At 34.5% G+C, this 26,284-nt stretch overlaps 3 protein-coding genes and 1 pseudogene across 4 annotated transcripts; all 4 read right to left on the bottom strand.

Annotated features, from left to right (window-relative positions):
* Window positions 1–1,335: 1,335 nt before the first annotated feature.
* On the bottom strand, window positions 1,336–2,179 carry LOC121256950 (dirigent protein 23-like). The gene has a single exon (XM_041157760.1). It carries the CDS (start codon window positions 2,033–2,035, stop codon window positions 1,457–1,459), a length of 579 nt encoding a protein of 192 aa, XP_041013694.1. The 5' UTR covers window positions 2,036–2,179; the 3' UTR covers window positions 1,336–1,456.
* Window positions 2,180–3,197: 1,018 nt separating this feature from the next.
* LOC121258812 (mitogen-activated protein kinase kinase kinase 20-like) lies at window positions 3,198–4,262 on the bottom strand. The gene has a single exon (XM_041160344.1). The coding sequence runs from the start codon at window positions 4,260–4,262 to the stop codon at window positions 3,198–3,200; it is 1,065 nt and encodes a 354-aa protein (XP_041016278.1).
* A 15,466-nt stretch (window positions 4,263–19,728) lies between these two features.
* LOC121257226 lies at window positions 19,729–20,388 on the bottom strand (annotated as a pseudogene).
* A 436-nt stretch (window positions 20,389–20,824) lies between these two features.
* LOC121257225 (probable amidase At4g34880) lies at window positions 20,825–24,956 on the bottom strand. 2 transcript variants are annotated; one of them, XM_041158162.1, is made up of 5 exons: window positions 24,351–24,956; window positions 24,051–24,265; window positions 22,054–22,296; window positions 21,557–21,755; window positions 20,825–21,386 (listed from the first exon to the last, which is right to left on the bottom strand). In XM_041158162.1, exons 1-5 carry the CDS (start codon window positions 24,894–24,896, stop codon window positions 21,036–21,038), a joined length of 1,554 nt encoding a protein of 517 aa, XP_041014096.1. In that variant the 5' UTR covers window positions 24,897–24,956; the 3' UTR covers window positions 20,825–21,035. The 2 variants fall into 2 exon arrangements, with proteins under 2 accessions (XP_041014096.1, XP_041014097.1); XM_041158163.1 differs by having other exon boundaries at window positions 22,054–22,284; window positions 24,351–24,954.
* Window positions 24,957–26,284: the final 1,328 nt, after the last annotated feature.

Here is a 26,284-nt window from a genome sequence, read left to right on the forward strand (position 1 = left end):
TAAAGCTGCTATAGTTTAAGCTTAAACTGGCCAGTAGCTTCGGCCTATACTCTTTACACCATCTGTTATTCATTGGCCGAAGGATTTCAGCATCAACTTTTTTCAGTCACAAAGTGCCAAAGTAAATGTCGCATCCTTCAATTGATTTTGCTAGAACGCATTATTAAAGCTACCATACAGAGTTGAAAATTGAAATGATAAGGCCTTTGAATTGAAATGAAATGACAAGCTGTTCTTTGGCCCGTTCAAATGTGTTGTTGCAATAATGGCACGGCCATGGCTGGTAAGAACAAAGGCAACAGAACTAGAACTAGCTTTGCCATCCCCTTCTCTCGCTCAAAACAAAACAAAAAATCAGCATCGATATTTTCTCTATTATAACCGCTGTTTTAGTCATGCATTACCTTTTTCACGAGCCAGGGGATTTCCGTCCCCAACTTTCATAATATTGTAGCAGATGTCTCGTCCTTATTGAGTAATTTTCTAAGTTGAATTCGCCTTGATGTGCTGTAGCGTTGTTCAAGGAACCTAATTTAGCTGTTTGCATCATAAGAGTTACATTTTACGCAAATTTTATGATTTTAGAAATCACTGCAAGCTCACGGAGAAGCCTATTAAAAAGATGGATATGGGGTAATGATGGTATTCGACTAGCTGGGCTTGTTGAATTCATTTTTTCAAACAGCTATTCATTCCTTTTCTGCTTTTAACTTTCAATGATCACCTCGCTCTTGGAATTGGGTGATGATACAATCTGCTTTTACACGGGAAATTAAGGGTGGCATGCAAAAATCATTATATATACTTTATAACTATACCAAAATAAAAAAAAAAAAAAAAGGTCAAATTATCAAATCATGTTAGCGTTTGTCTTCAGACTTTTTAAGTAGCCCTCTTACATTATTACATGTATAATCAAGCTCGGGCTTTATGCAGAGCCTTTCTCCTACCTAAATGCATGGTATATGTGAGTTAACGCTGGAGGGCTAAAAGGCGATCGAAACCGGTATCCAGAAATACAAAAGAACGAAATTATTTTTCACCCTAGATATATGATATATGGTACATGGGTTGGATTCATCAATGATGAGTTAATTTGGGCTCTCAAAATTAGCTGATAAAAATAAGTCTAATACTGCAATTCAAAGATAGAATTCGTGAAAGTCTGGCATACATATATATGCACGTACATGCAGCTACCAAACTCCGAGATTTGGAAATGAATCAAATCCAAACCAAAAGCAAACACTTATCCAAGAAATGCAACTTCATGGCAAACCCTAAGCATTGAAAAAAAGGAAAGATTCGATGGAATCAACAAGAAAAAAGAAAAGATGAGCAAAGTTCACAGAATCAAATATATACTTGCAGTACCATAATATTGCAGTTTGGTTTAAAAGGAAATGCACATTATGCTCCTGATCTGAAGAGCCTCCAGTACTAGTACTATTGTTACTCAATAATGTATAGCCACAACATTATACTCGACGATAGCCGAGGTAAAATTCATATAGTGTGTCTTTGCTATCGCAAATCCACGAGCCAACCGAAAAACACCAGTCCCACCTATGATTGGCATTTCGCGGTGGGGTTGCAACGCTGCATTTCTGCCCAAAATGGTAATGCCGCTACCATTCAACCTCCCAGCGGTGAAAACAAGATTCATGGCCACAAGTAGACCTACCTCTTGCTGGCCAGCAGACCCATAAAGCCCCTGAGCTCGACCCACCAGCCTGGAAGTGGGTTCAGGTCCTTCTGTTAGTGGATCATCAAAAATGTTAACCAGCCCAAACAAGGTGGGTGATTTCTCAGTGATTGGTGCCTGTGCTACTCGTACTGCACTAGGGTTTTTACCTGATGGGGTGTCGTGAAAGTAAAAATGGAGCCGGGATACCTTTTCTTTGGCATATTGGAATTTTTGGAGCCATTTATCAACTTCTTTTGGGTCTTCAAGGTTGCTGTGCACCAGTGGCATGGCCATGCCTAGGGAGAAAATCAATAGAACTAGATCTGCTAGTTTTGCCGTCCCTGCCATCTCTAACCAGCTTGATCGATGGAGATTTGAACACCCTCAACCCAACAATAGCTTGAGGTTGCGCTTTATGTGTTTGTTTGTCTCTATATATTATTATATACACACAGCTCATAATTACAGCTATTATTGCTTTTGAGTTTAACTACTTTACCATGGATAGGCAGCCTATAAAAATACAGATCGATCGACAGTACTACTGTGCAGATGGTAGGAAGCATGATAATTTGGTGGTGCCACCGATTCTCATTGTTAATTTTACGGTCAAACTAAGTTATCTTTTTCAATTGAATTCTAATATTCAAATTTTAAAATTTATTTTTTTAATTAAGTAAATTGTGTTATACAAGTATTTTGAAAACTACTACAAATACAAAAAAATTATATAAAATAAATCTGTAAATTGATGCGATTTTATAGAATCCGTTAGATCTATTTTATAATAGAAGAACTTTATAATCTGACATAACACATTAAATCACATCAGTTTATAAATTTATTTTTATATAATCCTTTTGTAGTTAAAGTATTTTCCTTTTCATAATATGAAACTCATCACATAAATATTTGGCAATGTGTCTCTCTTAAAATTAAATCGTCTAATTTGATCAGATGACTATAAATGGTTTCTATTTAATTTTTTCTAATACGAATCAATTTTTTACCACTTCAGAATATTAAAATATATATACGAGTTTCATTGGAATGAAGAACATATAAATTAAACATACATGACACATGGTCGACGTTGTTCTCCAAATCTCTAAGAAACATGCTTAATTTTCTCGTCAAGATCCAAATTAGGTTTCGGCGCCTTTCACAACAGAACTCATAATTATCAAAACTGACTGGTGGGAAAAATAAAAACTCAAAAGTTCAAAGAGGCCTGCATGCGTAAGGCTTGCAAACAATAGAAAAGAAAAACTAAACTTGCATTTATAATTTTTTTTTTAAGAAGAAATGATACCTTGATTTTATTGATAATCTCACTTGTGGAGGAAGAAATTGTAGTTACAATTTATAATGCTCATTAATGAATCCAATCATGAAACAAATAGAGAAATCAAAACAAATTCAATACAAGAAAAATGTCTAGTCGATCAATAAAACTCTCACTTGTTTGTCTCATCATTCCGTACGTGCAGGGCTTGTTAATTAATTTGTGTCAGCTAGGAAACAAGCGATATGGCCGGATTATACTTGATTGTTTCATGGGACGATCAAATGCAGGGATAGTGAACATGCAGTTTGTGTTCGTAGCTTGGAGCCACGAAGTGGGAGGAGGTCGTTTTTCTGGAGACGGCGGCTTGTTCGTGTTCATGAAAACCCGGGTGGAGGAGGAAGAAAGTTTTTTGAAGCATAGGGTTTCATTGAAGGAAGAACAACCAAGGGCAGATCCTGCAGATGGAGAACCTTGACTACCCTCGACCAGAAAAGGATGAAGCAGTAGCTTCTCAGCTGTCAACCTCTTCAATGGGTTCCTCTCAAAACACCCCCGCAAGAAATCTTTCCCAAGCTCTGACATTGTTTCAGGTATGTTTGTTGGGTCCCCACAAGCGATTTCAACCATTAACTCGTCCGTGCTCAGACTGCTATCCCATGCCACGTTTCCAGTGACCATCTCCACCACTACGCATCCCAGAGACCATATATCTAATGAGGGAGTGATTATGCCCAACAAAACCGATTCTGGAGACATGTAATAGGGAGTACCTCGAAAGGAGAACCTTTTTCTCATAAACTCATTCTCCTCCCCGGGAATCTTCGCAAGCCCAAAATCGGTGATCTTTACCTCGCTTACACCCATGCTAGTGCTAAAAACAAGAATATTGGCCGGCTTAAGATCACAATGAACGTACCCTTGTTCGTGGAGAGAAAGAAGCCCTTTGAGAATCATCCTAGTATACCTTCGAACATCGTGCTCCTCCAGCTTTCCTCCACTTCCGTTGATTAGATCTTGTAGAGTACCTCCCGATGCATACTCGAGTAGAAGGTTGTAGTAATATAGCCCACATTCTCTGCTCAACTCAGCCCCGAGACAACGAACAATCTCAGGACATCCAACGAACCGACTGAGAATTCTTCTCTCTTTCTGAAGCGTCGAAGAACTCCCAAGACTAGACGTCTTGATCGCAATATATGCAGGTTCAATATAAGGGTTCGTGGGTACACCTAAATACACAGTGCCAAACGATCCGCTCCCCAGAACTCGATCTTTCTGCCACTTCATGGTAAACCTTGCAGCAGTACTGGTACTATACCAGGCCAGAGATCGATCTAGAGGTGCTCGTGAGGATTCTTTATCGACGAACAGCAACGAGACGAGAAGAAACGATTTTGAAAAAGATGATGATTATGAGAAACAATTTCAGAAGAGAATGTTAGTAATGCTGTTTCCGACTGGGATTGGGTTACCTACGTGGCATTTTTTTTTTTTAATGAAAAGCTTACCTGGGGAACGATTTTGTTAAACCCAGTGGAGTCAAATTCCTTGTCTTTCTTCTTATGTTGAAAAACCTTATCTCCTCCGATAAACATGGGAAACGGAAGGTTAGGATTATCCCACGTTGAAATCCATGCACAAGGAAGCAGTCACAATGGCTGCTCAGCACTTACAAATTGAATGCATTCATATCGGCGGGATATCGCTTATAAATTGAGAGCGAAGCCTTATGTGGTTTGAATTTTGAGATTAGAATTTTGAGTTTGAGATTAGAATTTTGAGATGAGTTGAAATAATTTGTAAATAATAGAATAAAAGTTGAATTATTTATTATATTTTATGTGGAAATTTAGAAAAAATATTTAGAGATTTAAAAAAGTTGAATTATTATATTTTGTGTGAGAATTTGAGAAAATTGTAATAATGAGATGAGATAAGTTGAAATGAGTTGAGGTAGGTTTTGAATGCAAACAAGTTAGACACACTTGAAGGAAGAAAAGAAAAGAGAGAGACAAAGATAGCTCTGAGAGAAAAGAAAAAAAAAAGAGTTGAGCTGAGAGAAAAGAAAAAAGTTGAGTTGAGTTGAGTAGAGTATGATCATTCTCTGTAATATTTTCTTGTATACTATTATTTATTAATGAAATTCTTTTTAATGGATGTAGGCAGTTGCTTAACTACGTTAAATTCTTGGCGTTACTATGTGAGCAGGTGTGCTCTTTTATTTCCGCTTTTATTCATTTTGTTGTGTTGATTTTCCCAACAAGTGGTATTCACTACAACACAATTGGTCTTTAGTGACGGTTGGAAAATTGTGACAATCCCCAAACCGTCACTAAAAGGTCTTTTCTGTGACGGTTTCTGGAAACCGTCACTAAAGACAGATGAGATTTTTTTAACATTCGAACGTATTGGAAATTTACGTTCGAACGTCAAATTTACGTTTGAACATTCTGGCAACTTATGTGCGAACGTAAAATGTTTTGGCGCCAATGTTCAAACGTTAGTAATTAACGTTCGAACGTTAAATGTTTTGAGCCAACGTTCGAATGTTGATTGTAAATTTAAATTAAATGACTCTAATTTAAAAATTATGTAGTTTTTATAGTGCATAATTTGTGAACAAGTCTAAAAAATTGACTTGTATATATTTATATATACACAATTTGTAATATATAATATATTTTTATGTTTATATATATTTGAAGTGCAATGATTTAATATTAAAGTTGAAAAATATAACATTAAAGAAGATTGAGAATTGAATGGTGAAAAACTATAGAAATATTAAATAACATTTTTCTTTATAAATAATAAAAGTAAAATACAAAATATGATCGAATTTCTTAAACAACACTCAGATGATAGCGTTGTTCACGAAATTCGAACTTCGTACCTCCTCAGTCAAGGTATCAACCTTGTCGTTGAGGATACCTACACAATGGGCGATCTCAGATATAGACGCCTCTATAGCCGTGAGCGATCGATCGATCTTATGATCGATATGCGCACTCAGCTGTGAGATCACCGCATCAACCCAAGCAGGCCGTGCATCTCCCGCAGATGTACTCGGCTGCTGCTGACTAATACTCCCCACATGACCTGGCTCAGGCTGCGTCGGAGGAATTAGATCCTCTACTCCTCTACAAGAGGTGGCTGACGTCCCTTAGCCTGTCCAATGCTACGTCGATGCGTGGTCATGTCGAGGGGGCTCATATGATCTTTCACCCGCTCCTCTGGCTGAGTTGACACTCCTTGTGCAAGTAATAGCCGGCTGATCAGGACACTGTATGGGAGATTATCCGTGGAGACGATGTTCGCCTCATAACGGATCCTCTCAAAGATGTGAAGTGGCAAATCTATGGGATCTCCACGTGCCACTAGTATCAAAAATTGTGCCCAAAGCCGACTAAATGTGGTTTTATGTGCCACAGGATCCACGTTTGTTGCAACAATAAGGTGCAACATGTGGAATAAAGGCAGCAGATGGTTCTGGTTGAATGCGTTCTTCCTCTCGATCTGCATGCGGTCCCTCTCGGTGAGGATGTAGAAAGCCTCATCTCGATCATCATCTCGAGCCTCGAGGTCAGTATCCTCGGCCTCTGTTCGGTCTGCATCTCTGACTGATGTTGGCTCAAATGGGCAGCCAGTAGATGATGCAGAAGTGGCTACATCCTCACGGGATATAGCATGTGCAGATGTCTCAACTCCTCGACAAATTCCGAGGTATTCGACAATGACATCTGGTGAAATCTCAATGGAAACACCGCGTACAGTCACGGTGTGAGAGGATGTGTCCTGATGCATGGCACACATCCCCATATAGAACTCCTGAACCATTGAGGGGTATACATTCCCCCTTAATGTGTGGATATTTTTCTAACCTCTACTGAGGAAAACATTTCTCAGGTTCGTCTGCTCCCAAATGAGTTCGTCGAACTCATTAATAAGGACCTTTCGCTCTACCATAACAATACAAGCCCCGATACGAGCAGTGTCCTGAGTGGCTCATTCCCTCCCTCGTTTCCTACTATACAGAGGATAAGCCATATCCTGAAAATAAAGAAAGAAAAAAAATTATTTACATTGATGCATTTTTTGTGTTAATTTTAAGCTGTTCTGCATTAACGTTCGTACATAGTAAAATATACGTTTGAACGTTAAGATAAAACGTTCGGACGTGTTTTTTTATGTTTGCAAGCAAAACACATACGTCCGAACGTATAACATACACGTTCAAATAATAAGCAGTAAATAAATATTAACTGACGTACGTTCGGACATTTATGTTATACGTTCAAAGGTATGTGTTTTACGTGCGAACGTAAATATGAAAGTTCGAATGTTGAAGCATAAATAAAGTAGAAAAGTAGTACATTCGGACATTATAATTAAATGTTTAGAAGTAACTTTTAAGAAAATAGTGTCCGAATGTAAAACAATACACGTTCAAACATATAAGCCTTAACGGCTATATAATTGTAACGTCGTATGTTCGAATGTCTTGGTAAAACGTTCGAACATAAACAGCAAATAAATTTAAACGAAATACATTCGAACGTATATCTTACACGTTCATGGTATTGTTTTACGTTCGAACGTAAAGGATTTACGTTCGAACGTTGAAGCTTAAATAAAGTTAAAAAAGTAGTACGTTCGGACATATTCATTAAACGTTTGGACGTAAAATTTATGAAAAATAACGTTCGAATGTAAAAAATTAACGTTCGAATGTATAAGTCTTAACGGCTATGTAATTGAAACGTCATATGTTCGAACGTCTTGGTGAAACGTTCGAACGTTATGAGACAGAATGTCCGAGTCAACTCAACCATTATTGAAATCTCAAAAATTAATCTACAACGTTCTAAATGCAAAAATGCCACCGTAGAAATGACGTATACACTTTAAGAAACATTTCTACGATGACTATTTAGCAAATGGCAAGCCGTGGTGGTCGGAAAATGAAGTTGAAAATCCGGCCACCACTTATCCATTTTTAAACTAAACTCAATCCAAATCTCAAATAAAATACATGTTATTTGATTAAAAGATGAATGCCTACCTTTTAGTGACGGTTGTGGCGGAGTTTGATGGCGGCGGCGACGGAGGAGAAGCGGCATGCAACAGAATGACGATGATAACGGTGAAAATGACGTTTCGCCGTTCTGTTTCTACCTTATATACACAAAACGTTCGAACGTAGTTCTTAGTACGTTTGAACGTTTTTCGATTTATTTTCCAAAATATTAACTATAATATATTATATTATTAATGTATGTTATATATTATAATGTTATGTATAGCATTATAATATATAATATTATACTATAATATATATAGTATATTATAGTATATATATACTGTGTATTATATATATAATGTATTATATAGTATATTATATATACTATATTATATATATAAAGTACATTATATATCTAATATTATATAATATAATATATAATATATTATATATATATATATGATCTATTATAAACTAATGAAATCAACATTAGAACCACATGCTCTTATTACTTGTCTAAAACAATATAGTTTATTATTACAATCTAGTACCCAAAATTATAGTGTACAATTTTCTAAATAATTTGATTGGAATCAAATTACTCTCCCTGATGAATGACAATTAGATTAATTGGTTTTTTTGAATTTGTTAGTGCTAGTTATATTTCTAAAGTTTAGCAATATGTTTATATATGTTATTGTGATTTTATGCTTACTCTTGAAATAATTGTGATTATTGTTTGTGAATTTTGTGAATAGTTTGTGAGTTTATGGTGTTCATTGATGAATTAATATGTGTATAAATATTATTGTGAGAATATTATGAATATGTTGTGAAATGAATTTAAAATATTGTGATTATTATTTTTAAATTTTTATTGAATATGTTTAACAAGAAAATTATAAGTTTATAATCATAATTTAAGTAAAGATTAAAAATATTTAATATACAGATAATATGAAGTTTAATATTTAACATGGTAAGTATATATAATATATTCATATTAATTTAGTTAGAATATGATTATTATTCAAATTATAAGTATAGCGTAAATTATGTCTTAAAATATATATATATATATAACTTAACTATATATAAAGTATAATATTTTTTTCATATAGAAGGAGATCAAAGACGGGGCTGGCTATTGGATCAGTAAATAACAAGGTGCATTTTTTTGGGGAGGATCGATCCATTTTGTTTTCAAAGTAACGTTCAAATATCCTCCATGATTGTGCATATTACAAGTAATAAATATATAGAAGACCGACTAGCTAGCTAGCTTGGTGATCACGTTGTAGTTGCGTACCTTCATTTGTTGCGTTTGTGGCTATGAAGTGGGTCGTACGTATCTTCAGACATCGAGACAGGTGTCCATTAAGTGGTAGCCCTAGTCGTACTGCAACAGCTGATAGTCATTGAAAGTCAGGAATATTTATAAACGGTATGTTGTCTATAATATACTATTATAGAATGAGAATATTTATGAACGGTATGTTGTCTTAACGGTGTCCATTAAGTAGAGAATATACTATATACTATAATATAATATATAATGCAGAATTTAATAAGTAACAAAGAATTATATATTATTGATTTATATATATGGTATAGTATATATACTATATTATTATGTTTTCATCTAAAATATTATGCTATCATACTATACATATGTATATATATATAATATAGTATATATACTACACTATAATATAGTATATAAGACAGAATTTATGAAGTAATAAAGAATATCTTGAACAACCAGATTGTATGAAATAAGAAAATAATGAGAAGAAGTTGGTATTTTCTTCAATTTTTTCTTTTAAAAAATTATAATGAAGAGAAATATTGTGAGTATCTAGAAAATAAAAGGTATATATAACTATTATATTAAGGAATACTAACTATTGAATAAAAATTTACGCCCGACCATGATTTTTTAACGTTCAAACTTTAATAATGTATTCCCGCTGTATTTTTTGTATCTGTTAGGAAGGGTACGTTCGGATGTTTCAATTATAACATTCGAACATTAAAGTAAAAGTGCAGAAAATTTCCCGCTCAATTAAGGTGATGATCTAAACGTTCGAACGTTTATACTATACGTTCGAATGTTAGTGACTGAAAATCACTAAAAAATTATAACGTTCGAAAGTAAATTTCTGAACGTTCAAAAGTTAGGAAATTAGTGCGAAAAATTTCCCACTCGATTATGGTAAGTCTTTGATGATATGAACGTTCGGCGTGCAAGTTGTATGTTCGAACGTTAGTCGGTGAAAATCTATGAACGTTCGAACGACAAATTCCTTAACGTTCGAACATAAAAATAAAAGTACAGAAATTTTCCCGCTAGATTTCATGCCCTATCATACGAAAGGTACATTCGAACGTTTATATAAAATGTCCGAACGTTAATCGCATAAAAAATTATCCTATTTTCTTAAGTTCAAAAGTCATATTAAAATTGGACGGGATAATATAATGTTCGAACGTTTGGTCTAATAATTTTAGACTTAATGAATTCCCGCACAGGAGGAAACGGCTCATTTCTGCTTTTCTCGTGCGCGACACAGAGAGAGAGTTGAGAGAAAGTCTTCTGCAGAAGAGAGATAAGGGGTTGAGAGAGAGAGGGTTGAGTGAGAGAGAGTTGAGTGAGAGAGGGACGTGAGTTAGAGAAAGCAAGAGTTAGAGTAAGAGTCCCGTTGAGTTTTGGTAAGAAAAAAATATTGAGATTTTGTCTTTTTTTTTTTTTTTTTAACTTTATGATATTTGTATTGTGTTTTTGTTATATAATACAAAATAATAAATTAGTGTTGTATTTTTTTGAAGGATTTGTTATTTTGGCAAATTGGAAGCTTTGGATTTGTAAGAGGATATTGTGAGTGCTAGGTATATTTCTAAACTTTAGCAATATGTTTATATATTTTATGATTACTCTTGAAATATTGTGATTATTGTTTGTATAGTTTGTGGATAGTTTGTGAGTTATTGTGAATATGTTGTGATATGAATTTGAAATATTGTGATTATTATTTGTGAATTTTATTTAAATATGTTAATATATTTAGAAATATGTTGTCTTTAGGTTTTGTTAATACGTGGTTATTGCTTACTCAAGTTTAGGAATATGTTTATACATATTGTTATCATTTTATGCTTACTCTTGAAATAATTATGATTGTTATTTGTGAATTTTGTGTGAATATATGTTTATATGGTTAGAAATATATTGTGTTTAGTTTTTCGTATTTATGTGAATTTTTTATATAATAATTTTTTTTGTGTTTTTTAAATTTGTTCTTTGACAAGAAAATTATAAATTTAGAATTTTAATTTAAGCAAAGATTAAAAACATTTAATATACATTTAATATGAGATTTAATATCTAACATTTAATAAGTATATATAGTATATTCATACTAATTTAGTTAGAATATGATTATTATTCTAGTTATAACTATAGTATAAAACTTGCTTTTAATAAAAAGAAAAAAAATATATATGCCTTAACTATATATAAAATATATATATACATACAATAACTACAATTAATAATTACTTATTAAATATAAATAACTCACTCAATTAAAATTATATAATAACATTTGAAATTAAGTATAACAATTAAAATGATACTTTAAGAATGATAATAATTAAAATGTTATAATAACATTTGGAATTAAGTATAACAATTAAAATAACTCTTTAAGAATTATAATAATTAATATTATATTATAACCTTTGAAATTAATTATACCAATTAAAATAACTCTTTAAGAATTATAATAATTAATATTATATTATAACATTTGAAATTAAGTATAACAATTAAAATGATACTTTAAGAATGATAATAATTAAAATGTTATAATAGCATTTGGAATTAAGTATAACAATTAAAATAACTCTTTAAGAATTATAATAATTAATATTATATTATAACATTTGAAATTAAGTATAACAATTAAAATTATACTTTAAGAATGATAATAATTCAAATTATATTATAACCTTTAAAATACTCTTCAATAAAAAAGTCTTGTACCTACCAAATAAGTAGAGTTGGAATAAATATACTTATTTATTATAAACTAAAGAGTAAGTAAATAAGGATCAAATAAATGCTTATATAAATATTATATACTTATTATCTATATAAATAAATAACTCACTCAATTAAGTATAACAATTAAGATTATAATTGTGGAATGATAATAATTATAATTATATAATAAGCTTTAAAATTATATATAACAATTATATAATAACAACGAAGTAGAATGATCTTAAAGAAATGTCTATCATTTTGTTTGACTGTTATAGTCTCTCCGGCCTTGACTACTTTCTTCCGGTCTTGACAATTATTAATTGAGAGTTGTCAGGACTGGAGAGTCTATGACAGTTAAGCAATTAGACTAAAATATAGACATTTCTTCAAGATCATTCTCCCTCGCATCTACTCATGATACGAAACTTGTGAATATATTCTTCCATCTCTCTCTAGTTTAACAATATAATATGCAAACCATTTGTTTGACAATCTAGATACAGAGCATGAAGATATTGTTTGTAGTGTTTTTTTATAGATGCATGTGACATTGCATAAATAACCTTAGACCCGTTTGGGAATTAGTGTATATTTATGTGTCCACTAATTCCTGAATTGTCCAGTGTGGACAGTTTGAAATTATTTTATCTGTATTGCACATTTTTGTTACTCCTACTTTCCACGTTTAATATGAAGTTTCGGTGTCTTCCTCTACTGTTCTTCGGGTATACTGTTCGTAGGGTCACAATCTCTCTATTTGAACATGTATACTTGGAAAACTATGAGGAGATACTGCCGAAATTTCTACTAACGTGGAAAGCAGTAGAGTGACGAGATTTGTGCAATATGGATAATATAATCTCGAATGGGATATGACCAACTACCTTATCAAAAAAGTAACTTCGTATTGGAGTATAACATGCATGTGAATTTTCTATGTACGTGTTATTAATAGATAGATGCTTTTAGAAATGGACAAAACTTGGATGCGTCTGGGCGATAGACTTGGAAAGGATTGCATACCCTATGCGCGTAGAGTAAGAACCTTCATTGATTTTGCATGGGCCTCTGCTGATAGTCGTTGTTACATTAAGTGTCCATGTCGAGAGTGTAAAAATTTATGATCTTTTTGCATCTCCAGATTATCAAGTATTTTACATTTATATATTTAATTATTTACATTCATATTCGTTCTATATATTATATGTATACATATTACAATTAACATTCTTAATATATTTTGTAGCACTTGAGTTCTACAAATGCACAGAATAGATTCGTTCTGACTGTCCACCATCATGCCGATTCATAATCATTCCATCATCTTGTTGAAAAAATGGTAATTAAAAAATTTTAGATTTCATTTATTTTCCTGATATTCTTTTATTTAAGTATTAACATTATATTTTGAAAATTGCTAATGTTGCTTTGTTAGAAACGTGATGATCCTAAAATCTTTTTCCTCATTCATGTCTATGCTGCTGCTCACACTAATGAGCATAGTGAGTGGATGGATCCTGTCGCTGCAGATAATTATGTAAGCAGTGTTAATTTTGTTAAATAAATTATTTATGTAACATTTGAATAATTTAGTTTTTATTTCTATTTCTTTTAATACGTTACTAATTATTTACGATCATTACTTTTCAAATTACAGGAAAAAATGATGGAGATGTAGTCGACTTTTGGAGAATCATCTCCTAGTGACATAGACATATTCAAGCAAGTGCTCGGGCCGCAGTCTAGTATGGCAAGAGGTTTGAGACGATCTATCAAGCATAGATGTTCATCCTTCTCAACCTCATCGACTTCACAAATTAATAATCTTACGGCAGATTTAGAAGATGCACGACGTGAGAATGAATATATGAGGTCAAGACAGCAAGAGTTAGAGTCTCTCTTAGAATGACAGTCTCATTTAGAGAAGCGTTTGCAGGACCAACAGAGAGACCAGGAGGAAAGAATATGCAGTGAAGTGCAAGAGCAAGTGCAACGGGAGATGATGGTGCAAATGGAGCGTGTTATGTCTTTGTAACAGAATCGCGGTGGGCGAGGATAAAAGAAGAAATAAATTTGTCTTTTGTAGTAGTGGCTAATTTTAATATCTAATTTTAAAATTTTATAAGATATTGTTAGTTTTTAATTGATGGTATGTAATATGATGAAACAAGTAATATATTTTTAAATTTTATCAAATTAGTATATCTAATCTGTATGTTCGAATGTAAAGTAAAAACGTTCGAACGTTTGTTCACATATTGTGTATCGTAACATTCGAATGTAGGCCTCTACGTCGAACGTTCTGACCCTCAAACGAACAAAACGTTTGAATGAGTCAACGATTAACGTTCCAACAAACCTCCGAATGTACCACTTGCATTCGAACACTCCTTCGTTTACATTCGAAATAACGTCCGAACGTTAACGCTTACGTTTGAACATTAGTCCGTTTACGTCCGAACGGAATTTTGAACGTTTATTCTAATTAACGTTCAGACGCATAAATGTTCGAACGTAAATATGATACGTTCGAACTATATTCAACGAATGTCAACTTCTCTCATTCGAACACCAATCTGTTGGGTTACCGTTTGAAAGTTTAATTTGACGTCCGAACGTGACTTTCTATGACAGTTTTCAACCGTCACAAAAATGTAACGTTCGAACGTTCTACCAAACGGAACACCTCCAACCGTCACTAATTTTTTTTTTGTGACGATTGAACAGTAAACCGTCACCAATTGTTTTCTGTGATGCACTTTAGGTGACGGTCGTGGTGACGGTCACCAAATATCTTTAGTGACGGTTTCTCATTTTTTTGTGACAGTTTTCTCTGTCACAAAAAACACATTCTGTTGTAGTGATTAGAGTGATTGTTGGAATGAGTTTTTACAAAAATCTCGTTTTTAGTGCGTTGCTCAGTTTGCAAATCTGAACATATCACTGTCTTCGTCCTAGTAAGACAAGAAAAGCAGTGAAAACCAGAGGCCGAATGTACGCTGCACACGCCACCATGCGGTACTTGAAGGTCGGAGAGTGAAGTCCACTCTTAACACACGCCACCAGTGCCCAGAAGAAGGAATCGCGCGTGAACACACGCACCACTTTCAGAAACAGAGAATAGATAATTTCCACTTTCGAAAAAAAAAAAAAAAAACAGATATACAAAGAAAATTGAACTAAAAACACACGATATATGCGTACTATATATATATATATTATAGTTGGAAATTTTCTTTTTATTTTCTTGTAAGGCTAAGGTTTGAAGATATATAATACATACAACCGAGAATTTAATATTTATAACCCACGAGCGTTAAATTAGGAGTCTGTCTGAGGATTAATTAATGTTAATGCATCATTATCTTTATAATTAATAATGGATAAAAACAATAATTAATTCAGTTCAACTAATTAACAAAGTGTCCGGCTCATGATAAATTAAACGAGGGGTAGTTCTGATCATCAATTCATCCATTATTTGATCTGCAGGGTTTAGCATATTTCTAAATTCTAATAGATCTCTATTATCTGAGAAAAATTTTATAACAGGTCGGGTGTTCATTTCTCTTTTACACCAAGCAATAAAATTGCAACACGCGGTAGATTTATTGAAGTTACGGTAGGTGTACATCCATTCTCCCCTCTCCCCTTTTCATTTTTCCTTCTCCATTCACTCTTTTCTCTTCCCCCAAAGCCTTCCCTCGAATCCAGTTTCTCATCAACATCTCTCGACAATTGATAAATTAGAGTGGCAATTGTCGAATCTAAGGGCCGGTGGAAATAAGAAAACAAAAATCAAACTCATGATCTTTTCTTAGCAGCCAAACATAAATATATCCCACATTTTCTTACCATCCAAACAACTATACATTTTCTTAGCATCCAAACAAAAATATATTTTCTCAGCATTCAAACATAAATTTGATTAGAATTTAGATCTGGGTATGATCTAGAAAACTTAGATGGCATTCTCCATTAAAAAGTAAAATTAAGAAAGAGAACACATATTACAAAAAATATTAAACTCGGAATTGTAAACACAAAACTAGAACCAGAAAGAAGAAAGAAATTGGGTAAAAAAAGAAGAAGAAGAAGAAGCAAACCACAATAATCTAAAGATCATTATTCCTTCATAGTCACATAAAAAGTATAGCTACTCCTTTCAGAGGGCGAGAGAGAGAGAGAGAGAGAATTCAAAAAGAAATAGAAAAAGTGGTCTTAAAGAGCAGAAATCTCTGCCTCTAGTTGTTGGTGGCATCTTTCTCACTTTTTCCTCTCAACTTTCTTGGCAATATCTTATTCATCAAGACGGTCCTTAATCGTATTCTATTTTTTAGTGAGAGAGAGTATTTTAGTGAAAGAGAGAGCAGGGAGAGAAAGAGAGATCAACGAGTGATGGGGGAGGAGGGGAGAGAGAGAGGGGGGGAAGATTAAAGAATGGGTTCGGTGTGAGGGGAAAAGATCAAACAGAAGTAAAACAAATATTCACCTGTATGCAAGTGTATATTGTAATTTGTTGTATCTCTTACGTGGTAGCTTGTGATTTGATGGTGTAAAACGAAGACAAACACCCGACCGGCCTGGAGTCTCTCTCTATTTTTTTTTTCCCGAAAAATCAGTCTTTTCATATATAAAGAAATCCAAAATCGTTCCTCCGATATTCCATCTAATTTTTCTTAGTCACGTGTATATATGATTGAAAATACTAATATGCATGCATGGCACCATGCATTAACCTGCCAGGTCAACGTAAACCAATGATATAAGGACACTTGTCATAGATACATAATCGTCGATACATGTGATCTCGACGTTAATTAGAAAATTCAATTACACGAATAAATACCTAAATTGGAAAAATATAGAAAAATAAAAAAATAATAAGAAACTCAACTAAATTGGAAAAATCACTTAAAACGAGAAAAAAAAACAAAATTAAAAAAAAAAACCTTAGATTAGAAAAAAGGAGTTAATTAACTAATTGATTTAACTTGAGTTATATATATTAAAAAAAAAAAAAAAACACCGCATGACCAAGTACCCCGGCCATGGCGAAATCGGCCACCACAACATGGTCAGTTTGCGCGAGGGAACCTCCATTAATATACTCAGATCACCGATTAATGATGGCTCGATGTAGCGACTCCAAAAGTAGCCTTGTCGATCGAGGGCCACCATTGGTACGAAAGGTAGGACCACGGGGGTCATGCCCAATTTGCTTCTTTCATTTTATTTTTTTAAAGTTTCCCTTTATCTAAGGTTTTCTATGTTTAATTTTTTTTTTATAATTTTTTTTTTGTTTTTAAATTCAATTTTATAAAGTTTCTGTTGATGTCGTGTTTCGCAATCCGAATACTTATGTGGTATCCAAGCTCACGTAACTTGCAAAATTGGTAGAAGGGCTCCGGTGATGTCCGAAGTCACTACGATGTCTAAGTCAGCGAATGATTCTCTATTCAGAAATTTAGAGGAATAGTAAGAACAACCAGAAAATTAAGCCCGCGCTCCCATGGGTAAAGAGCCCGTTATTTATACCTGATACAAGTCCTGCTGCCGAGGGGGTCGTGGTATGTCAGGTGTCTGACCTGCCATCACTTATTTCTCTTTGCCATGATGCGTCTGCTCGCAACTCTGACGGTTGAAGGGGATCCGTGGTGTGTCAGTTGTGTCAGGCTTGTCCTCTGCTGGGGGGAGGGGGGGGGGGATAGTGGCACTTCAGGTGTCAGACTTGCTTCCACTTACTTCCTATTGCCATAGCGTGTGTCAGCTCGCGTCTCTGGCGACTGACAGGGATTGTGGCGTGTCAGGTCGTGGATAAGGCTGTCCTTAGCATACAGGATGCGTCGTCGCGTGCTGGGCCTCCCGACTCACACCTTTGAGTGTGTCATCCTTTGAATCCAGAAGGTCTACTCCCGGGTGTATTCAGTAGTCCTCGCGCCGCTAGGTGCCTTGTCCAACATCCCTTAGTAGGTCTTGGTGGGCTACCGTCCCCCTAGACATTCTCATCGGTTCCTCCGAACCCGACCCCAAAAGATTTTCCCAATTGGGTTCGTCGTTCCGCACTCAGCACGGAGTCGTCCGGCTCAGACTCTTAGCTCTCGGAGGGATCTTGTCTTGGTCCGGAGCCTTTGGGCTTGGCCTCCTCAAGCCTAGAGCTCTCGGATCCTGCCTCTTTGGGCCCGGGCACTTTGAGGATGGGCCTCTACCTCTCGGTCTCAAATTTATTTTTACAACTCAAGTGCTCTTTAATTTATTTTATAATTCTATTCATTTTAGTTCTCTTGTTTTTATTTTATTTTATTTGTTTAGTTTTATTTTTTGACAATATGATTTTAATTTTTGGTATTTTCTAATTTTTGTTTATGACTCTCTCTCTCTCTCTCTCTCTCTCTATATATATATATATATATATATATTTCGTTAAGTATTTCTTTTCCAAATTTTAGTTTAATCTTCTTAATTATATATATACTTTTAGTTTCTTCAGATTTGGCATGTCGCAAATTGATTGATTAGTTTTATTTTTTAAACCACTGATCATTATGCATTTTGACCTGTATCATCATTACATTTTTTTTTCTATGCAAGTTGGATATATTATAATTAAAGAATATAGAAATACATGAGTAGGAGGTAGGGGGATCTCGACAAAGAACCTCTCTTAACTAGTGTAACAATATAGAAAAGAAAAATAAATGGATAGTGAAAATAAATAAATGTTTCCTATCATTCCCTGCTAAGAGAGAGTCGCACAAAGTGACAGTTTTTATACAATTCGAGAGTGAGATTGTAGTTCCATGATCATAGGCCATGAGGATTGTAGTGATTGCATTTTGTCTTGAAGTGACTATTGGAAAAGTCCACTGTCTCGTCTTCACGATCAAGTGGCCAAATAGGATAACTCTTATAATAAAAAATCAGATAAAAGATCCGAACTCTATCGCGTTATACGTCATCACAAAACACCACTCTCTCCTAAAGAAGTACATGTGATTCTCACGCCGAGGGCTAAAGTAAAAAAAGTGAGACTCATAGGTTGTGGCAAAGAGGGACCGCCAAGGGACCAAAGAGGAGGTGGTGATTGTCAAGCGCCAACGGTTTAAATATTTTACTAAACTATTTACATATAAGAGTATCCTAGCAAAATTTGGACAAAATAATAAGGATAATAAAGACAACAGTAAGATAGATGCAAAATAGATGGATTACAGTTTAGACCAACTTCAGTAAACTTTGAAATCTATGATGGTGCATAGGGCCCACACGCCTGTCTCCTTGCAGTCACAACAGTCAAATATGAAGGATCTGATAGTGGTGAATCTATTGGTCCGACGCGTGTGGTGAGAAAAGCTCTCAAAAGGAGTGGCGCATATGGCCCACATGCATTAATATATGATCTTATTTACTAGAATCATTACATTTAGTTCAGACATGATAAGTGACTCGTGAATCCCATGGTAGCATTTTGATCTACCATAGAATTAACAAAAATCTGGTCAATCATGAGCATTAATACTCTAAAGACACTGAAATTGGACACAATTCCCACACATCAATAGATGAATCCACTCTAAAATCGAATTACGAAGCAGTAATATTTAATTAATAGGGCAGGAGTACAGTATTGATGCATCATATATATATATATATATATATATAAGCTATATATGTACGCAATGATATATTTTTATAGATTAAGGGAATTAGAATCATGGTCCAAAACGGGGATACAAATTGGAATTCCCTTTTAATTCAAATGAATAGATTAAAAAATAATAATACACTTTAATGAACCACTGTGACGTTGTATCCAACAATTGCATCACCGGTGATGGCGTCAAACCAATGTGTGTGGGCAATGGCATACCCACGTACAAACCGGAAAAGTCCTGTTCCGCCTACGATCGCCATCTCACGCACCGGATGCATTGCCGGGTTCTTGCCAAGTAGGCTAACACTGCTACCATTGTAGATGTCATGCGTGAATCCATAGTTCATGGAAATGATGAGACCAAGTTCATGTTGTCCTGCTGACCCGTACAGACCTTGAGCCCTGCCCACGAGCTCTGAATTCGAATCGGCTGTGTTCGTTAAGGGATCGTCTGCCATCATGACAAGGCCGAAGAAAGTCGAGATTTCTGAGTGCCAGCGGCTTGAGCCACCCTAATAGCACTGGGGTTCTTCCCACTGACTGTGTCATGGAAGTAAAACTCGAGTTTGGTCACTGTCTTCTTAGGGAACTTCTTGCTCGTGGCCTAGTTCTCCGCTTCCGAGCTTTGAGCCCATGGGATGGCTGCAACTAAGAAGAAGAGCAATAGAACTGTGCCTAGTTTTGGCGCCATCTCTGTGAAACAAAGAGGGAGGAGGGTACTTTCGCCACATTTGCAGGGCGTCCTCCTTTTTTTTGTGTGCGCCAACTTCTTTTACTACTAAATCAATAACCAAGATGTCTTTATCCTTTCCTCTGATTTTTGGTGTGTGGGCTGGCAAACTTACCCATAATATAATTTTGAAAAGTACTGAGACTGTTACCATAAGATAATGGAACTGAGATCAGAGTAATTTAAATATCCATCAAAGTATTGATATAATGCCTTTTTGTTCATAGCAAGATGTCGCATTATTAAAAATTAGTAAGTATATCAATAATTTTAATAATATCTGTACTTTTCAACTAGCTAAAATGTTATGAGAATGACCCTCCTAATTTCTATCTCTCTCTCTCTGCAATGTCTCCATCCCCAACGGTTCTAAATTCTAATTACGAGGAATTAATAATCCAGTAAAATTAAGTTTTATTAATTCATATGTTAACATTTTAAAGGATTACAACCTTAAATATCGATCATGTTTCATAGATATGAAACTCATATCATGTAATTTTATTCACTACGATGGATGAATGTTAATACCGTATCTTACTCGTAGTGCTGAGAAAGCGTACTTAGAGGTTCTTGATCAGCACTAAACTCCATTGACGAGGAGAGAATCAGAGATCGGGTGGCCTCCGTACCCTGGTGGTTTGTTCAAATCCATAAGCAATCTCAATTAGCTTCGGTTCTGTACCCTTTAGCCCACCGAAACAGATCCCAAATGGCATTCCATCGCTCTCATACCCTCCAGGAACAGTAATACCTGGGTATCCTCCAATTGCTAGCACTACGGCGGCATCTGAGCCAAGCGTCACCATTGCATCCAAGTCATTTTCCTTCATCATTTTCTCAAACCCATATTTCGACAGTTTTTCCAATTTCTCGTATGCCTTTATCTCTTCCTCTCCAATCCCATTAGTCATCTCTGATTTAATGAACTCGTCCTGTCCAAATTCTTTCATCCTTTCCTGCATCAGCCAAAGTTAGTTCGGTATAATAAAATGCACTGGCTTTTGCAGGGTCAACGTTATTATTATTAATAGTCTAGAAAAGATGGGCAATAATTTCCTTACTTTGATCTAAAGTTTTGTTTACAAGTTTGATAGTTTCACGTCGTCTAAAAACTATATACACTTACCAGGATAGGGTGATTCGAGTTGAAGGCAATGATATCTGACAATGACCTCACGGTGGAGTTGAGGAGTTCTTCCAGGTAGGTGTTTATGGAGAGCTTGAACTCAGTTAAAAGGAGAACTAATTCGCCACTTATATAGGGATTCATAATGATATCAATATTTGCAATTTCTAGATTGTCCACTATAGTTGCACCTCTTTGCCTTAATTTGATAACACATGAAAAGAAAAAGAGTCAAGGAAGTATAAGGATAAGATAATAGGTTAACTTCATTCCATCATTTAATGTCACATTATGAGATAATGAGAGGATGATGAGAAAATAAATGATGAATATATTTTTTCTAGTATGACACACATGATGTATCTATCTCTCTTTAAAACTGAATACATAATTCGAGCAAATAATCAGGGAGAATCTCTACTCATTCTATCCAATGCGTTCCAGGAATATTGATGCAACATGCCAAATGAGCTAAATTGTGAGGGTGGCTTGCTTACCTTAGCACGTTGAGATGATGCTCGAAAGCGGTAATGGCAGTGGATCCATTATAAGAGTCCAAAAAGGGATACCTGACAACTCCCAATCTCTTTCCGTGGAGTCCATCTTCCTTAAGGAATTGACTGTAGCCACCTGCAGGTATGAACTTAGCAGCTGCCTTTGTTGCTTCATGGTCTTTTGGATCGAATCCCACAATTGCCTCCAGCAAATAAACTGCATCCGTTACCGTCCTGCAGATGGGCCTGTCATTTCGTCATAATCAAAATTCATGAGTTAAACATCGGCCCTGATAAAGTGTCCATGGCTGTCAGCAGGGACAGGGTTTTCGGGGGTCCAAATTTTGACTTTTTTCTTTTCTTTTCTTTTTTTTTGTGAAAAAGAAATTGGTTCAATAAAGTTCTGTATTTCGCTCTTATTACGATTCACCTCTATTGGTTTTTTTTTTTCACAGTAGCCCATTGTGTTTTGAACGATTTTGAATAAAATCCATCCATTATCCAACATACTTAATGAAAAACCCACGTTGAAAATATTATTATCTTTTTAAGAAATAAATTAATATAAAAATTAAAATTAAAATAATTCACTATTAAATGACTTAGCCTCGTTTGGTTACACAGTTCAGATCAAATGAGATAAGATGTTTTGTTAAAAGTTAAATAAAATATTGTTATAATATAATTTTTGTTTTGAAATTTCAAAAAATTGAATTGTTTATTATATTTTATGTAGGAATCTAAAAAAATTGTAATGATTATATGAGATGAGAGAATTTGATTTTTTTTAACCAAATCAGTCCTTAAAAAAAGAGTAATGTATGTACAGTCGTGGAATGCACAAACGCCATACAGTCGCTTTGAAAAAGAATAAGATCTACTATTAAAAAATTAATTTATTTCATTTGTGGCTCATATTTATTCATTTTCTTTAAAGTGATTGTACGTCACTTACACACACAACTGCATTTATCATTTCTCAAATTTATGTACCTTTTCTCAAAGAAAAGAATCGTGTTTTCCTTAAAAAAAAAAGGAAGATAGACAAATTTGACAATGTACAAGAGGTTATCGATCGTAGTGTTAAAAGTAAGAATAATACTAATCATTATCTCAATTCTTATTATCCTCTATTATTTCATGATGTGGTCTTAGATAGTTAGAAATTATTTATTATATTTTACTTATAAATCTATCATCTAATATCATACTATGAGATGAATAAAGAATGATGAGAAATATGATAATGAATAGATTCTTTCTAAAAGTAAAGACATCACGTGTAAAAACGTTTTGCACAAAACATCACGTCCTTTTATACGGTAATTGACAATTGTTTTGTCTTCAATTTTTTTTTTTTTTTTTTTTTTTGAAGTTTTCTTTTATGCCAAGTATTCAAACTTATTTTATTGGTAAGTTATCATCCAGATCTATATAATTTATACATAATTACTTATCACTTATGATAAGTATTGACGAGAATTGCAAAGTCAAAATTAAACATTTACTTATGTATTAACATAAGATTTTAAAATAAAATAAATAATAAATTTCTTATAAATTATCTCGCAATTCATGAGCAAGAAATTACTAAAAAAGTTAATACTAATGCGATCATTAATGAATTTTATGCTCTTGAATAACGTTAAGGTCAATTATCTATCATAAATAATGCTACTTCTATTTTTAATTGAACATATAAACTTGAGCAATGCTATTTATCATTTATTATTTGTTAATATGACATCAAATATGTAATTAAGGGAAAGCAGTATTGCACATATTTTGTAGAATTTTCTAATAAAATGTTATTTCTTTAATTCAAACAAATCAAAATCAAATAAAATTTAAATAAATTTCAAAAATTTATATTTTATTAAATAATTATGTGAAAGTAGTGCCTATATCTTTATCATTGTTGCATTATTAGTCAAGGCGGACGAAGCGGACTGCAGGAGAAAGTAGTCTCTATTTAAATGGGTTAGGAAAGCAACAGTTACCCGATTGAGTCCTGACGGGGCGAGATTGGGATGACGCCGGCCCTGCTTGTGAGACCGACGGTGGGTTTGATCCCTACAGCCGAGTTGTGATCCGCTGGGCAGATGATGGAGCCGTCTGTTTCAGTCCCCACTGATATTGATACCATGTTTGCTGCCACCGAAATTGCGGATCCACTGCTTGACCCGCATGGGTCTCCCCATTCCACGTATGGATTCTGCATGTATTTTTCCATAACTCTTACTAAGCTCTGTTTGTTTTGAAAAATGAACGAGAAAGAAAAAACATAATAACATACTGACCACGCCTTGTCCCCCTCTAGCACACCAGCCATTGGGCATCTTCAAAGACCGAATACCATACCACTCCATAAGAGTAGCTTTCCCTAAAATCAAGGCCCCGGCCCTTCTCAGGCGGTCGACCACGCCGGCGTCCCCAGGTACCTTGGATCCCAGCAGCGCGTAAGACCCAGCCGTGTTGTTGAGCTTGTCCTTGGTGGCTATGCTGTCCTTGAGCAGCACCGGAATGCCGTGCAGCTCTCCCAAGCTCCCGGTGGCTGCCTCCTCCCTCTGGCGATCGGCCTCGTCCGCTTGATCCCGAGCGTCTGGATTCACTTCCAGCACGCTGCGAAGCAAGGGATTCAGCCTCGCGATCTGGTCGAGGTAAAGGTCAACCAGTCGTCTGGACGTGAGTTCTTTCCGGGAGAAGGCGCGTTGGATATCGTCGATGGTGGCTTCGATGATGGTAAATTGTGAGCCGTGGATTGCGTTGACGAGGCCGGAGAAAACTAACATAAGGATCAACGGTGAGGAGAGGAGAGAAAGTAGTGGACGACGGTGGACACCCATTTCTTCTAACTATTTTTCTCTGTATGCTCTATACATTTATCTTAATGAATTAGGAAATATAATTTATTCTTCACTGCTTTGTCTTTGTTTTGGATAGAATATTGTCTCATTCTGAAATTCTTACATCAATCTTTTTTTTTCTTTTTTTATAGGTATGGTGAGTTTTAAATTCAAATTTTTTTATTTGAAAAACCAGATCATATGTTATCACGTCAACAGTCTCTTAATTTTTCGGAAAAGTTTTGAAATCTCAGAAAAAATATTTTAGATGTTGAGTCCTTTTAATTTGTTTCTTAGAAATTTTTTGTAAAAATAGTGAGAATGTGAAATAATGATTGGACTGTCCAAAAAAAAAAAGACGGCGAGATTTTTTTTAAAAAATGTCTAAAAGTTTTGGTAGACATTTATATTATAAATAAAATGATATACACTTCTTCTTATTTATGCAAATTTTTAAGATTTGTAATGATTTTACCGATCATATTAGTTCTAACGAACATTCAAAATACTAATAATTTTTTATAATTATTAAATTAAGAGATTTGATTTGAAGATATTATCTTATCTCGATAATTTCTTTTATTTAATTTCTCTATAAATAAAGACTATTGCTTTATATTATATTACAATTAATAGTACTAAGAAAGATGTAGCCACAAAAATGTATGATCTTCCTGATCATCTTTTTTCCTTCTCATTTTAATTTCTATTATTATATATATATATATATATATTATCATTTTATCTCAGCCAGCCCTACTTGATTTTGTCTGGCTACTTAGTATGTTGGTAAAGATCAAATATACTTAGCGAAGAATTTTGTCCCCCTCAAAGGGAATTTGCATACAAACACATGAGAACTAAAGATTATAGCTTGACAACAGCTCAAGCAACTTGATTAATATAACAATGATCAGCAAGATCTCCACGACAACAAAAGTACTATTTTTGTTTGCATTATTTCCGAATTTATCCCTTTTCTTATATAGTTCCTCTCGATAGAATGGTTTGGGTACATTCCTTTGGCAAAGAACTTTTGTTTCTTTTCGCTTTGCCAATTCAGAAATGCCTGACCACCACTGTGTACTCTACAATGGAGTCAACGGTATTCTCATTGAAGAAAATGCACTTTAGATTGGCATACCCTCTAGTCATCCTGAACTTCCCTCACCCTCCGACCACTGCAAATTCTCTCTCAATCTCTGTCATCGGATTCCTAGAAAGCACGCTAATGGAGCTGCCGTTGAACTCACCCTTCGGTGAAACCAAAGTCGAGGTAAGCCACAAGAATCAACTCGGCTTGCCCCACCGACACATAAACACATCGGGAGTTCCCAATGACCGTTGATTTAGGGTCCGGACCCTCCATCAATGGATCATCAACAAGC

Source organism: Juglans microcarpa x Juglans regia, chromosome 3S (assembly GCF_004785595.1).
Source record: "Juglans microcarpa x Juglans regia isolate MS1-56 chromosome 3S, Jm3101_v1.0, whole genome shotgun sequence".
NCBI classification, from domain to species: Eukaryota; Viridiplantae; Streptophyta; class Magnoliopsida; order Fagales; family Juglandaceae; genus Juglans; species Juglans microcarpa x Juglans regia.